Source organism: Pyrus communis, chromosome 15, assembly GCF_041283825.1.
Source record: "Pyrus communis isolate YQ-2024b chromosome 15, ASM4128382v1, whole genome shotgun sequence".
In the NCBI taxonomy this organism is placed as follows: Eukaryota; Viridiplantae; Streptophyta; class Magnoliopsida; order Rosales; family Rosaceae; genus Pyrus; species Pyrus communis.
Window position 1 is genome coordinate 28,345,415 of NC_142579.1, and position 15,693 is coordinate 28,361,107.

At 36.1% G+C, this 15,693-nt stretch overlaps 2 protein-coding genes across 4 annotated transcripts; both read right to left on the minus strand.

Annotated features, from left to right (window-relative positions):
- Positions 1-3,395: 3,395 nt before the first annotated feature.
- LOC137739806 (2-oxoglutarate-dependent dioxygenase DAO) lies at positions 3,396-5,997 on the minus strand. The gene is made up of 3 exons (XM_068479524.2): positions 5,510-5,997; positions 3,856-4,174; positions 3,396-3,712 (listed from the first exon to the last, which is right to left on the minus strand). Exons 1-3 carry the CDS (start codon positions 5,860-5,862, stop codon positions 3,458-3,460), a joined length of 927 nt encoding a protein of 308 aa, XP_068335625.2. The 5' UTR covers positions 5,863-5,997; the 3' UTR covers positions 3,396-3,457.
- Positions 5,998-6,894: 897 nt separating this feature from the next.
- Positions 6,895-15,387, minus strand: LOC137739816 (kinesin-like protein KIN-14E). Of its 3 annotated transcripts, none has more exons than XM_088685754.1 (25): positions 15,103-15,387; positions 14,926-14,973; positions 14,413-14,668; positions 14,070-14,142; positions 13,727-13,858; positions 13,407-13,645; positions 12,945-13,272; positions 12,328-12,427; positions 12,073-12,254; positions 11,690-11,805; positions 11,459-11,561; positions 11,143-11,295; positions 10,912-11,058; positions 10,597-10,797; positions 10,352-10,516; positions 10,166-10,270; positions 9,919-10,059; positions 9,603-9,797; positions 9,354-9,480; positions 9,049-9,251; positions 8,747-8,929; positions 8,309-8,404; positions 7,923-8,120; positions 7,521-7,792; positions 6,895-7,405 (listed from the first exon to the last, which is right to left on the minus strand). In XM_088685754.1, the coding sequence occupies exons 3-25, from the start codon at positions 14,577-14,579 to the stop codon at positions 7,213-7,215; spliced, it is 3,819 nt and encodes a 1,272-aa protein (XP_088541880.1). In that variant the 5' UTR covers positions 14,580-14,668; positions 14,926-14,973; positions 15,103-15,387; the 3' UTR covers positions 6,895-7,212. The 3 variants fall into 3 exon arrangements, with proteins under 3 accessions (XP_088541880.1, XP_088541881.1, XP_088541882.1); XM_088685755.1 differs by having other exon boundaries at positions 14,413-14,664; positions 15,103-15,187; XM_088685756.1 differs by having other exon boundaries at positions 12,073-12,236; positions 14,926-15,176.
- Positions 15,388-15,693: the final 306 nt, after the last annotated feature.

The window sequence follows — 15,693 nt, forward strand, 5'->3', positions numbered from 1 at the left end:
ATAGTTTCAGTTGAGAACCACAGTTGTTTTGAGTTGGCATGCAAACAAGTTTTAGTAAGCCTTCTTTTCTCCATGTGCCCCATTTCTTTATTTATTCTTTTTCTTATTTGGGTATTTGATTTATAGATAAATTTTACATTTAAATTTTCTTTTTATCATTGCAGATTTTATCTCTGTAATCAGATGCTACATGTCGCTGTCTCATTTCATTCTTCTTCGCTTTTAGGAACCGTTGATGTTTCAATTTTGACCTTTTGTTCAAGGTATATAATCTATTGAAACATTTAGTTTTTAATATATTAACCATTTTGCAATATGCATATTCTCTTAGTTTTGTTATTGGCTGCCTTCTTCTTCCTATTTTTTAGCTTTTCATCCATTTATATTAGAATTTTATCCAACCCACAATCCTCAGTTTCTAATCTTTCATTGCATAGATTTAATCACCCCATCTATATTCAACCAATCAGCTTACTTTTAAGATGCTGTAACCGGTTAAATCTTCTCCCAATCTGCATTCATTCCCATTAAGTTTTTTTTTTTTTTTTTTCTTTTTTTTTTTAACTTTGTCTAAAGCAGTTTATTGAAAGGCTTTCTTTGGAGAGATTAAATGCATTTTTTCTCAAGTGGCTGCGTTGAGACCAGACTTAATTACTACTAAAACGTAAAGAACCTTTAACTATACCATAAATGTCATCCTAGACAGTACATAAACATAAAAAGTAGCTTCGTTATGGTTTATGCAGCATATCTCCATCACTTTTTTCAACCTTTAAAACCAAATTTAGGATCAAAATTTGATTTAGTCCTTCGTGTTTCAGGGTCAACCACCAACGTTTTAAATTTTGTATTGATCAGTGGTATTGACTTTCTCAGCATGTCATCATCAGATCCCAATATGTCCTCCATCGTTTTCACTGGCTTATTATATGCGAACCAATTATATTTGCACTCATTTTTATTCATTGTAAACAATATTTGCATCTCTTTGTATCCAATCCTTCCTCCAAAATGTTTACAGATCGAATCTGTTTTGGTTTCCTGTACTGAAGCTGGGATTGATCGATCCCGACTTCTAATTTCTTTTCGAACTTTTTATACTTTTACATTTCCAAAAAAACCTTTATTCAGGGCATATTGGTATGATTAGGGGTGGAATTTTTTCCCAAAAATCTTGAACCGTCCCGAAATTTGACCAAAAAATGCCCGAACCAAATTTCCCGAAACCTAACCCGTCCCGAAAGTTTCGGTTTGGGATTCGGCCACAACTTTGAAAGCATTCGGTAATCCCGAACCGAACTGAATATTTTATATATATATATATATTTATTTATTTGAAATTACTTGAACCATTGAATTTGTTAAGATCTAATCCAACCGTCCATTGAGTTAGGCCATTTGTTAGGTCTCTCAAACTCTCTCTCAATCGCTCTAGCTCACTCTCAGTCTCACTCATTCACACTCAGACACTCTCACATTCTCACTCACAGTCCCGCCGCTCCTCTCCTCCGTCGAATCCACGTCGCTCCTCGTCCTCCATCGACTCACGCCGCTCCTCCATGGACTCACGCAGACGCATGAAGGAAGACTCGAATCCGACACCAATCGAGTCCCAAAATCCAGGTAAGGGTTTCTAATTTTCACTGGGGTTCTGTTCTTTAGTGTTTAGGGTCAAATTTCATGTTGATTAACTTGATTTCTGAGTATTTTGTCGAATGTGTGAGGGTTTGAGGACTGTGGGTTTCGAATTAGGGTGGGTAAATGCAGGATAAGGTTCTATGTGTTTTGTCAAAGTATCTTCTCTCCAAATGTTTTGCAATGGAAAATGTATAAGATATGGTTCTATGTTAATTGCAGGAGCATTCTCACCAATATTCAAACGACTTGAGGAAGATCTGAAGTAGAAATTTTGTAGAAGGAAGTAGACCACAGTAGAGCTTTCCTTGTCTAATTCCAGCAACATAGCAAGATCGGATATACAGGCCCAATCCTGAAGTGACCCGAAAATCTCGAAACACTTTTGGGAATCCCGAATTTTGGGAAATGAATAGTTTCGGTTCGGTTTCGAAATATAAAATCTCATCCCGAAATGTTTTGGTTTGGAATTCGGATTAGGGGTTTCGGTTCGGAATCCCGACCCCAACCAGCCCTAGGTATGATCGTTTACATAACAAAAAACACATTCTTTTTTGTTAACATTTAAGTCTTTCTTATTTTTCTTTGCAGAACGGTTTAGGGTATTTCTTTTACCAACGTCACATAAAACAAAAAACTTTTACATTTTTGTCGCTCTGCTGTGAATACAGATTTCCTGTGCTATTTCTTGACTTCAGATTGATCTGAAAACACACAAAAAAAATAAATAAATAAAATTAAATGGGTGCTGTTATTTTCTACACAAAAATGGTAACCACCTAAAAAACCTCATCTGCTGAACAAGGGTGTTCATCTCTTCTTCTTTTGCTTCTCCTTTGTTTTAAACTCTTTTTTCATTTTTTTTCACACCATTTTCTCCTTCATCATTAGCCCTGCCATACAGTGTTTAAACCTATTAAAACCTATTCATTTTCAATATTTTCCTTCGTTCATTAACATTTATTTCGGTTCATTGTTACTTATTGGACGTAACATTTTGCAAAAATAGCACACAAGACAACACGCCACCGTAGCAACGCACAGGCAGTCTAACTAGTGGTAACTATTTTACAAGTTTGAGAATTGGGAAAACAGATTTTCCTTAGTACATGACTTAGAATTCAATATGTTTTATGGAAATGATACTGAAGGAGTCGGATTTGAATTTTAAACCTCAAGTACTTACAAACCTTTTGATTTACACTTATTTTATATATTTATCATAAGAGCATCTCCAACCAAAACTTCAATTTCAAAGTGAAGGCTCTAACATTAGTATTTTACAGTATATGTCTCTCCAACTGATCTGATAAAGCTAAGGTGGAATTTGACGTCAAGTTGCTAGCTTCAAATCCTTCATTTTGATTTTTAAAATATCTCCACCACTTCCAAAGCAACTTATTTATTTACCATTGGTCTGAATCTCCCCAAAAATTTAATATAACATATTTTATATATGCATAGGTCCCACTTGAACAAAGAAAATCGGAAACTGACGTCTCAACTGAAGAAGGAAAATTTAAAGACGTTACTTCAATGTCAACTCAGTCATCAAATACAAATTAGACATGTTTTTGAAATTTTGACATTTTTATTGGGGATTCTCTAAAAGGGAGGATGATATATTATGGAGTATACTATTTATACATTTCATTTTACTTCTCACATATTTTTTGATAATTTTTATCTGTTGATCTTCTTTAATTCATCCAATCCGACGGTTGAAAATTAAAAAAATAAGTTAAAAGTAAAATAAGATGTGAAGATATCACACCCTTTATTATATATGGCAGCTAAGCTTTGCCACACACGCATCACCAAATTAGGAAGGGATACGTAGAAGTGCAAGGGCTTTATCAGCCTGTAATTTTTTGAGCAGTTTGAACTTGCTAACTCTGTAATCGTCGTAAACGAAAGGGACGTAGAGACGTGGGTGGTCCGAATCTACCAGTTCCGGTGGAGCTTCTATCGCTTCCTCTTTTGGTCCGCTGAGAAATGTAGCGATTGAAACTCGAATACTAGCCTCCGAGCATTTCACTCTATGCCTCACGTTGTGCAGCCTCCCATTGCTCCAAACCTTGGTATAAAAATATCAACGACACTGTTATCAAATAGCAATATTACTGTATCAAACAGTCACGTCGATATATTCCTGATGTATTTATGGCAAATAGTTCGAGGTAGTCTTGATATGACATAAATAAAGTATCGACGTAAGACCTGAGCGAAGTCCCCAAGATTGATAAAGAGAGTGCCAGGGCAAGGATGAACAGGCACAAAGGCACCAGATTTGTTCATCACTTCCAGACCACCAACATCTTCATCCTCTTGAAGAATTGTTAGAAATCCAGAATCTGTGTGTTCTTGTAGACCAGGGGACCCCATTGATGCAGGAGAGAAGTTGTACTTGTTCATCCTGAATTGGCAAGGCCATCCCTTGTGGAAATCAGTGTTGGCCACCCCTAAACTTTCTGCCAACTTCTTCCCGATGTCCACAACCTGCTCGCATGTTGCTTGAGCATACTTCTCTATCACCTCTCTGCACATTTAGTAACAAATGCGACTTTAAGAACCACATTAATAACATATTATTGATAAAGAAATGATAAACTTACCAGTTCACGTTAGGTTAAGAAGGTTGGAGCTTTCTTTTCATTCAACAACTGTCGTCAAGGGAGGATCCCATAAATTCTAAACGAGGCGAGATACTTAGTACTTTTGCTTAGTGGGCTACAAGATTTAATTTGAGCGTCCACCTCTTAAAATAAGCAAATTTGTAAGTCATGGTGCGATTAGTAAGGTGTAACCTTTTCTTTTTCATCCAAGACTGTCGTTCGTAGAGTTTTGACCGCAATGAAGACTGAACCTCATTGGTCCAAGTAGGCATAGCTATTATTAAGGTCATTACTTTTATTTTTATTTTTTTCATTTGTGAGATTTGGATTCATGCAAAGACTTTGTTGAGATTTGATAGTTGCCGGATACGGTGTTTCACCATCCCAATCCCGTATCAGTACTGCCGAATCGGTGGCGGTGGCTCCGAAAGTGGAAAAGGTGGAAATGGTGGGATTGGAATTTATGAGAACTGGGAGAGGGAATGTGTTGATGTGGGCCCAATTTGAAAATTTTGTTTTATTTAATATTTTTTATTTTCAAATATTTATAATGATAACATGTTTTCTTATTTTTTGTGCTCAAACTGACATCCATGAAAATATTTTATATTAAAAATACAACATTGGTTTTATCAATATGAAAATATTTTATATTTATTAAATCAAAACAATATGAAATTATCTGTTTAACTTTTTTAATTAAAAGATAACATGAATAAAAAAATATAGAGCATATATGTAATTTCATACAATCAAAAACTTTTTTATCAAAACATCATCTACATATAATTTTAATATATCTCTAATTAAAAATAAAAAAATTTATCACACATTTTACGTAGTATTTATAACAATAACATGTTTTCTTAGTTATTTGTGCTCAAACTGACATCCATGAAAATATTTTATATTAAAAATACAACATTGGTTTTATCCATATGAAAATTTTTTATATTATAAGAACATTTTTATTATTTTTTATTAAACCAATTAAGTAAATTAATTCTTTTTGACGTGTTTTCATCTTTTGATGATAATAACTATACAATATAATTGTAAAATAATTTATATTTCTTAACGAATTTAGAACAAATCGGACTAATCGAACTGAAAATCGTCCTACGTAGAGTCATGACTATAGACAATAGGATCTTACGCTCATCGGACACCGGTTCTATGCAAGCCGCAGCTCAGTGTCACTAAAAGTCTAAACCAAATGGCCTCTGTGAGATTATTAAGGTTACAAGTAGAAATCTAACCTCTGGTGGGAAGTGACATCCAACTGAGAGCAAAAGCCATGAACAGCCTGAGGTGAGGCCAAGTCGTAAATACCGAAAGCCTCAAAGAGAGGATTGAGTTTGCTGGGAGGTATGTAGCCAGTGAAAGCTAGTGAATCTTTGTTCTGCTCCTTCATCTCCAAGGGCAGCTCCAGCATAGATCTGACCACACACTTCATCTCTGACATCAAGGCCACTGGGATCATGTGGTTCATAAGCCTGAAGCATCCCCATGTCTCTGAAGCTTCCCTCAGTTTCCTGTACTCTTCTTCATCTGGAAAATTTTGCAGATTAATGGCTGGGATTGTCTTGCAATCCTCATCTCCAGCTCCCATATCTTTACTCCTACCTTCTTACTAATTCGTACCTTACGCAAGCAGCCGCGACCTCCGGTCTGCAAGCAACTCTTTTCCTCTGATTTTGGGCTTTTATTTTGCTTTCTCGTTTTTCTATCACAGACTATTGAGACTTACCAATTCTAGATTGATAAGAAATCATAAAGGAGTGTGATATCCATACCCCTCATTTTCCTTCTCACACATTTTTCTAATTTTCAACCGTCAGATCATACTAATTGAAAAAATCAACGAACAAAAATTATCAAGAGATATATGAGAAGTAAAATATGATGTGTGGATAACGTATCCCAATAAAAAATCATGGCATGGCATTTTTTGTCAACTTTGGCTGCTTGGCTGCTCAGCCCCTCTTGTGTCCCTAGACAGAAAAGTGTAAATCACTTATTAGCATTGTGTTTGGTGTAATCCCTTCAATTGAGTATAGCCGGTCTCTAGGGTGTAGTCTAAGGATGGTTGGTTGTAACTAGTCCTTCTTTTCCTATATACGTGTCATTGTACATTCACACAATATATGAGAAATATACAAGAAACTTAAACCAAATTGCAACAGAGACTCTTATATACCAATAGCAAAGAATGATTTGGCAATGAACAAAAAATTAGCAACATCAATCATGTGATATTCAGTGATAGGTTTGGCTTATTGCATGTAGCAACACTAATCATGTGATGGTTTAATGACGGGATTGACTTGAGATACTGCATTGCCTGTAGCAACACCAATTATATGGTGTTTCGGTGACAGGATTGGCTTGGGATCTACAAATTATGGGATTGGCTTGAGATATTGCATTGCATGTAGCAACACCAATCATGTGATGGTTTAGTGACGGTATTGGCTTGGAATACTGCATTGTTGCATGTAGCAACACCAATCACACAATGCTTTTGTAACGGGATTGGCTTGGGATATTGCATTGCATGTAGCAACGTCAATCATGTGATGGATTAGTAACGGAATTGGCTTGAGAAACTGCATTGCATATAGCAACACCAATCATATGATGGTTCAGTTATAAGATTGGCTTGCGATACTATTATCGTGGCATTGCTAGCCCAAGGAACCGTCATATACATGCCATCCACACTGTACAACTCATATCCTCCTAACCCAGTTACAACCTTTTCTCATCTGAACACAATGTTAAACGAGAGAATCAGGACCCCAAAAATATAATATCAACTAGAATACTGAACCAAATTGTATGCTCTCGCTCGACGTGGTCTACCCTGCCGAAACCCTAAAGCTTACATTCCAAAATTCTGGCAAGAAACTTGTAATGCTAGGATTTCCCTACAAGTTTCGCCAAACCAGTTTCAGCAAAGTTACATGGAATAGCGGCCATCACCTCTATCTTTCACCGGTCGCTCGTCCTGAATTTCTTCCAAATCATCGTCGTCTCCTCTCTTGCCTGCTTGTTCTTTCCAATATGCAACCAACTTCTTCAGCCGCATGATCTCTTTTGAAGAAACGTTTTTGCTTGGATCATTCACGATTGATCGTACTCTTGATGCATACCTGAATTTAGCATGAAGGAGTGCAAAAATAGTAGTCGTTACCTTTTGGAAAAAACATTAAGGGTCAAATGATTTGATTTTGGAAAAAGCAAACAATAAAGAGAAACATGACGTACATTAGAGAATTGTACGACTCCTCCACATTTGATTCAGCGGGAGAAACATTTACGAACATAAGCGTTTTGGCGTTACCACCAAGTGAATCACTCATTAGCATCGTTAACTTATGGTTCCTGTACGGTATGTGTTGGCCACCAGAAGATAAAGAACTAATAACATCCCCAAGTGCTGAAAGTGACTTGTTGATGCTTTGAGCTTCTTTAAGTTGACTACCTGAAGAGCCTGACTTCTTTATTCTTTCCGAACCAGCAAGATCCACAAAACTTAGCTACACATGATTATGTGAAAGAAAAATATTAACCAACATAATTTTAAAACAAATGATTAACTAGACCTGAAGTGAACGGAAACCAGTGTGCATCGCCTTTATTCATTTGATTTGAAATATACTGACATACCTTTCCTCTTCCAACAGATTGAGTTTGAAGGTTGGTACTTTCAATGACAACAGAAACTATGAGGTGTGATCTTGAACTTTCTTCGTTCATCTGAGTTCCGGAAATATGCCTTCGTTCAGAACCTCTTTGAATGACACTTTTCAGTTCCTCGTGTGATGAAATTGAGAGAACTGTTACATTCTCAACCGTGACCATACCCTAACATCACAAATTAACCGTTGAGTGACCTTAAAGATGTGATACTAATTATCAGATCCGAATAAATGAAAAAAATTAAATAACATGCATTAAGGATCAAATATGATTAAGCAAAAATACTCTTCAGTCTAATCAGAAGACACATGCTTATAGAATTACAAAGTATTAGAGATTTGTAAGGAGATTACCTTTGAATCTTTCTTGATCTCCAATTTCAAACGCTTGGCATTTTTCGGTAAGAGAAGGTCTACAAGTGTATCTTGATACAACTCCAACATGTATGCCTGCGCAAAAATAATTTGGATCAAATTACCTAGTAGTAATTAATAAAAAGAAAAAACCATCACCAAGCCTAAACAACAACAATGAATGTAATTCGTATATTTTTTTAGGGTGTTAAACTTATGGACCTTTTTAACAATGAATGTAATTCGTATATCTTGTCCAATTTGTAATTTTTTTTCCCATTTTCTTCTATTTATATGGACGTTTTTATTGTACTTACTATATAGAAGTTTCACATGTTCATAGGAAAAGAAAGCATTTAACAATCTTATCTTGCTCTTGCAAGGATTGCAAGTGGCAACCACTAAAATTGTTCATTGTACAGAACCAACAAGATATACCTTTAACGAAAATGAGAATTTGTTGTTCTCTCGCCTCAATATTTTAAACAGCTCTGCAGTAGCTCGTGGAGTAAGTCCAGGATTTGTTTCTGAACCGTATATGGTATATGTCTTTCCAGAACCGGTTTGCCCATACGCAAATATGCACACATTATACCCATCAATTGCAGATTGTACCAAATACTGCATTATGTGCACATAAACAAACATGTTAGACATGATTTACAAAGTATATTCATATCAATTAAAAAAAAAAATTAGCTCTCTTTCGATGATAACTGTTTAATACAAAAAAAACTTACCTTTGTATCTTCAAATACATCCTCTTGGGTGGCATTACCATCAAATACACGATCATACATATGTTGTTTCAATTTGTCATCCTTCCATGGATGTTCAATTGTGAACTCATCTACACTTTTAACTGCATCTCTTTCCTTTTCTGTAATTTCTTTTGCACTCAAAGGTCTTAACCGACAGAAGACTCTAATCTTGCCTTTCATATCTGAAAAGTAGATAAATGGAAAAAACCTCACGTCAGTGATGCTAAAGGGAAAGAAAAAAAAAGGCTTGCTTAAATATTGGAAAGATTTCAAGGAATGACAACCTTCTATAGTATTAAAATATCGCTTCCTCAAAAGTTGTTCTTCTTTGTAAAGCGCTTCTATCTCAGCTAGTTGAGCTCCTTGCATCCTCAAGATGGCAGCAGTTTGCTCATTCTTTCTATCAATGTCCTGAAATCAAACATGAATTTGTTGGCAATGTTTACCATTTTCAAAACCGGAACCTTGTACATAAAATAAATATAAGAAACGAAAGAAAAAGCTTCATTAAAGAATCTGTACAGGATCATTACCTCTTTCATTTCTCTCAGTTCCTCCAATTCCTTTAAGCTACTTTGTAATTCAGCAACCTCAGAGTTTTTGGTGGCAAGAATTGACTTAAGACCTGCTAATTCTTGGTTAACTCCTTCAAGCTTCTTTTCAAGTTCGAACACTTGAAGCTTTAACACTTTGCGCTCTTGCTCAAATTTTTTCTCAATAGAATCAATCTGCATAATCAACACTCACTAAGATATTTGATTCTTCTATCAGCTACCAGAAACATAGACAATAAAAACATTAAAAAAGAAGCAACGAACCAACACCAAATTAAGACGTCAAGGGCATCACCTCAACAGATTTAGCCTTTTCAAGCCCAGATAGTCTTTGCTCCAATGATATTTTTTCATCAGATAGTCTCCTTATAGTTTTTTCTTTTGCTAACAACTCCTCACCACGAAGATTTATCTCATCTTCGAGCTTTTGCAATACCTGTGTAAGATATTGTTTTCAAATTCCCTAGTGCCTTATCATAAATCACTTGAAAGAACCAACTTAACTAAATTGATACCAAAATTTATTTTCATCAAAAACTTACGTGGTTATTTCCACCAACTTGCTGTGTTTTGTTACTTTTCTCTGCCACTTGATTACCCAAGTTCTGCAGCCTTGCTTCCAAGCTTTTTTTCTCTAGAAGTGCAGCCTAAATAGATTTGAGAATCGGTTAAAATATTTAAAGCACATTGAGTGCAAATACTGATTCTAGAAAATTAGTGATACTGACCTGAAGCGCCTTATCCTTTTCGTCACACGATGACCTAAGCCTATCATGATCACATCTAACTTCTGTCAGGTTTTGCTTCTCAGATGCCAAGGATTGTTTCAAACTTTCTAATTCTTCTTGCATTTTTGCTTCTTGTTTTTGTTTTTCACACAATTCTTCCAGCAACTGAATTAACATAGTTTCATTCAACCACCAGATAATAGCAGTAATCAACATTTCAGCACATTTAAATCTTATTTTCTTACTTGATCAGCATTCCTCTGAGACTCTCCAACAGCCTTTGACAAATCCTGTACACGTTTTCCATACACTTCACCATCGGAGGGCTTAACATTGTTAGAAAGATCTCCATTTGTTGAACCACTAGCAGCAGTCCGAGCTTTAGAGTAGCGCCGCAACATGACGTCGTTTATGTGTGTTTGAAGAGCAACACAAATTTCTTCACCCTGCAAGGAAAGGAGAAATGCATATAATATAAGTCAAAGAAACTTAAGTGAAGAGGCCTATAAACCTCAAAAACGATCAATCAACAAACAGCTAATTTAGAGAGGTGCCAAAACCTGCTTTGTTTCAAATTGGAATATGTGAAGAACACCTGCAACTCTCATCTTAAAGAAAACAGCAGTATTGCTACTACCAAATTGCATTATGTCTCTTAGCTCAGCTGAATGTAGATATTCCTTTGGAACTGGACGGAAAAAATGAACCTGTGGAATGTGATATCATAATGTCTATCACGTTAAAACGAGGTGCGCACACAGGAACATATACTATATTTGTATAAAACTCACCCCTCTTTTGTTGATGCCCAAAATAATTCTCCCTGGAAGAAGTCCAATGGGATCATCAATCTTGCGAACACTGAAGAAGACTGAATTCCCGTAAGGAAGTTGTCTCAGTACTCTCAAAAATTGTTGTCTTGCATCATCTTTTGTCAAACTTTCCTACAATACAATAACAATGTCTTGTATCAAAGGAGTCACGGACAAGCAAATCAGATATCAAGATTTGTCTTCCTTTTTAATGTAACTGTATATAAGAACTCATGCAACAGATTTCCATGCAATGAATAGCAACTTAAAGTTTTACCCCTCTGCGGTAACTTACCATTAAATGGTAACGTGAAAGAATATCAAACTCCCATTCTCGTTTTGCTCGTGTGATTGCGATTTGTCTGGGTAGGAAGCGTTCCAAAAGCGAATTCCAGTCACTGAAAAATATTAACCTCAAGTCAAGATAGAAAGGCCAACTATAAATGTGACATACTCTAAAACAATAACAGATAACAAGAAGCCAAATCAAATATGGAACAAAAAAAAAGGTAGCGAGAACACTGACGTGCATGATTCAGGATTGCACAGAAATCCTATGTCAACCAAGATTTGCAATGCAGAAAGCTGCGCAGCATCATCTCTTCCAACAGGATAATTTCCCAGTATATAATCATGTTGCAACTATAACATACCAACATATAAAAAAAACTTTGGAGGTTAATCCCAGTAGTTAAATACTACCGTAGCAATCATTAAGATAGAAGTCATATGTTCACGATTCAACTTCAGCTCTTGAAAGCAACATTTTCCTTGATGTCATTCAAAAAGCAATGACAAACCAACAGGTCAACAAACAATGCTCAAATTCTTTTTGAATGAGCTTCACCAAAAGAAGAAAAAAAACAATGGATTAAGAAGCTCAGTAATACTTTCATAGAAATTACGCACCTGAACGTAGGACAACTGCACAAACATTGGATCTGTGACAGCTTCATCCAACTCCCGAAACAGCTTTTTCTTAAATGTCAGCTTGCAATGCAATATTTCTCCTTTACTTCGATCCTTTGCTGCCTTGAATTCTGCTAATAGATCCCCTATGTACTTGTTGTCATCTAACCCAATATACTCCTCTGCGTGACAAATAGATCAAGTTCAGTGAACCCTAACATAGGAAACCATCAGGAACGAAAATAAAAGAATTACCATTTCCAGGATCAGGTGATTTTGATCCAGTTACAACTTTACGGCATTCAAACAGACTAAAGCTAGAAAAGGCTGACAGTTTAATCACCCCTGCAAGTTCCTGAAAGTGACATGGAAAACTATTAAAAAACATAATAGAGAAGATAGAAATTGTTATAGTTTGCGTATAACAGAACAAGAATAAAGAACTTTTTTAACAGTAAGAAACTGGGGCGGATTATTATTACAATCCTATGAGTACTTAAAGGTGATGGATCGAAATTGCAAATCAGAAATATAAACTAAACAAATTCAGTGGCAAAAGACCTTGTGACTTAGACAACAGTCAGCAACACAACTTTGGTTACCCATTCATAGTGGATAATTCAGACTTCAGAGTCATTATGCCATAGTCAGAATTACTGGACTTAAAAAAAGGTTCAAGTTATTAAGCGATTGAAACAAAATTTCTTAAATATCAGTTCCCAATCCTCTTATGGTACTTCAAATGTGTGTCAAACGCACCCAGTATGTTGCTACTGTACCACCCGAAATATTTACTTTACCAGAAAGCTGTTTGCTTAGAATTTTAATTTTGACCACAAGGCCCGTGTTCCCATTAAAGTTGATAAGCCTACCTCAACAGCATCAGCCACTGTTGTTGCCATATCATATGTGATTTCTTCAAAGGTTTCATCCAAGAAAAACACAATTGTTGTTAGCTTTCGACCAGTTAAAAGCGCTTCAATCTCCTCGCGGCCTGGTATCGTATGCCTAGGACCAGCCTTCACAGAACGCTTCAAAGCATTTAATGTATTTACTGCTAGGACTCGAACCTCAGAGTCAATATCCACACCATGTGCAACATTGTGGACATACTCAGACAGATACCCCCCAATGTCCTTGCTCGGAGGCATAGAGGACGAACACAGATACATTAATTCCCATGCTTTGATCAAATACTGCCTGTTATACCAAAACCAACTAAGTCAACTCATGGAGCATAGAATTGACAATAGTTTTACCACTGCCTTGTACACACCCAAATCATATCAATCATAGAAACAAAACACTATGACTGGAAAGAAAAAGATGCATACTGATCAGGATTATTTCTTGTTTGTTTTGAAATCTGAGCAAAAAGTTCATCCCGAAGCTCTGTTCGCTTCAATGTTTGCTTAAACATCTTTCCAACAAGCTCTATACGTTCATCTAAGCTTGCTGGAGTAACTCGATCAGATGAATCAACTCCCATGTACTTCAAAATGATTTGGAACAGTTTTGTTGCCCGGCTTACCAGTTCACTATTTATTTTCAGTAATGATGTAGGTATTGGATCCTGTAAAAGCCCATAATTTAGTTCTTCAAGGGTTTTATATTTTAATAAAAAGAAGCATTAGGAAACATAGCATGTAGTTACCTTTTGGTAGCACAACATATCCTCAAAAGTGAACTTCTCTCGGGGTTGAGGACCAACGGATTTTTTTGTAAAGAATCCGCGTTTTCCAGCAGACTGAATCTGTTTCTGCATCAACCTCAAAAATCCTTCAACCTATTTTCAAAAGAAAATAATTTACATGAAAAACATAACAACTGTTTTATTGCCCTAAAACAATGAGCAATAAGTAATCTATGTACTTCGAGTAATTTAATTTCAGGAACAAAAAACCCAAAGGAAAATGAACATTGAAATGTATGCGCACACATGTTATGTAGCTTGTACAAGCATATCACCTTGATTATGAGAGAATATATGCTCCTACCTGAAATCTATCAATCAAGGGTATGGCACCAGCAAGTTCTGCCGGGATGTCCATGGAATAGGTCCTTGGTGTTCTGCAATTAACATGAGGAAAGAATGCTGCAGTCAGAGGTAGGACGGCATCATACCAAGTTTAACTGCAAACTGCTCATCAGTTTTGCTAACCAGCATGTTTAAGAACCCATTTTTGTAATAGTACTATTACAATGAGACATTAAGACTGATTTCAAACAACAATTTGCTAACAAACAAAACAGGCATAATGACTTCGTAAGCAGAACAATTAAGGCATTCAATGCGAAATTTGAAGACACGGATCAAGAGGAATATGCAAGCGAACTTACTGCGGTGCCAAGCTGGAGCTATCACTGTCATAATCATCCCCATTCGAAAATGCAGCAGCAGCAGAGCCGTGTAAAGGAGTTGAATCCTCATTTCCATTGCTAGAGCTAAAAGAAGACTTAGTTGTTCTGACACTTTGCGACATTGACGGGTTCAGGTCAATTGTCATTTCACCGCAACCCCCACAGACAGAGGCACACACTCACTTCCCAGAAACAGCTTCAGCTCCTCAAATCATTCAAGTACGAGGTTATCTTCCTTAAGATGAACAAAAAAAAAAAAAACAAACAAACCTTATCTCCCCTGCCTATAAAATTCAGAAAAACAAATGCAACAAAAAAAAAACAAGTAAAAAACACATTCATACGAAACATTACACAATCAAAACATAATCAGTTCATCCTAATAATTTCCAACGCATTAAGCCGACAACTTTCATGGTAAGGCAGCAATATCAAGCCAGAAACGAGCAAACCCAGAAAATAAAATACCTCAAAAATCAAAAAAGCACCAACCTTTGGTAAGATTATTGCCTGCCTGCAAATGGGTCTTTGGATTTGGCTCTGAGGAGATAACAGATCGAGAGATAGAACGAACAGAGAAACAAACCCCGAAGAAAATCAAATGTAATGTGACATTCATATATCAATGAAACAGGAAAACAAGAAGGTCTCTTTCTCTTTGATACTGACCTCTGCACGATTGAACGAACGGAGAGGAGAGAGATCTGAGCTACAAAAATCCTCAAGACACCACTGCTTCCTGTGAAAGCAGAGAGAATCACGGGACTATTATAAAAGACAAAGGCCATTTACGTAAATTCATCACGCATTTATTTTTTAAAGCTTTTGCTTTTTTTGCGCGTTCGGGTGCTTCCTCGTGTGTATTTCAATCCTTTGAGTTTTCCACATTTGAAATGACCATTATATTCTTCTACCTTTGGTCATTTGCAATTCAAAATTATCATTTATTTTTCCGAGGAGGAAGTTTTGATATGATGTATGTATAATTTGAAAATGTACGGAATGGCAGTACTGTAATTTGGAGAGTGTCCTGGGGCGGGAAATGCCCCAAACTTTTGGGCCTTCCATCCGCTAAAGCTTGTACTTGTGGGACCTTTTTGTGATGGGCCCATCAATCTAACTTTAACCTTCCAAGTCTCCTACTCTAGTGGTTTTACTTGCTTTTACCGAAAAAAGAGAGAAAAATAACAATAATATCTTTTTGTTAAAGCTTAATTTATACTTACATATTTGCCTATTTGGACATAATTTCACTTTTTA

What these genes read in the sequence shown, in the direction of transcription:
- LOC137739816 (XM_088685754.1), bottom strand. Translation starts at nt 14,579, where the DNA reads ATGACAATTGACCTGAACCCGTCAATGTCGCAAAGTGTCAGAACAACT. An exon ending in AGATCAAGAAAGATTCAAAG is followed by an intron (nt 8,121 to 8,308) that starts GTAATCTCCTTA and finishes TTGTGATGTTAG; the next exon opens with GGTATGGTCACGGTTGAGAA. An exon ending in AATCTGTTGGAAGAGGAAAG is followed by an intron (nt 7,793 to 7,922) that starts GTATGTCAGTAT and finishes AATCATGTGTAG; the next exon opens with CTAAGTTTTGTGGATCTTGC.
- LOC137739806 (XM_068479524.2), bottom strand. Translation starts at nt 5,862, where the DNA reads ATGGGAGCTGGAGATGAGGATTGCAAGACAATCCCAGCCATTAATCTG. An exon ending in GATGTCACTTCCCACCAGAG is followed by an intron (nt 4,175 to 5,509) that starts GTTAGATTTCTA and finishes CTAAATGTGCAG; the next exon opens with AGAGGTGATAGAGAAGTATG. An exon ending in ATCTTGGGGACTTCGCTCAG is followed by an intron (nt 3,713 to 3,855) that starts GTCTTACGTCGA and finishes TTTTATACCAAG; the next exon opens with GTTTGGAGCAATGGGAGGCT.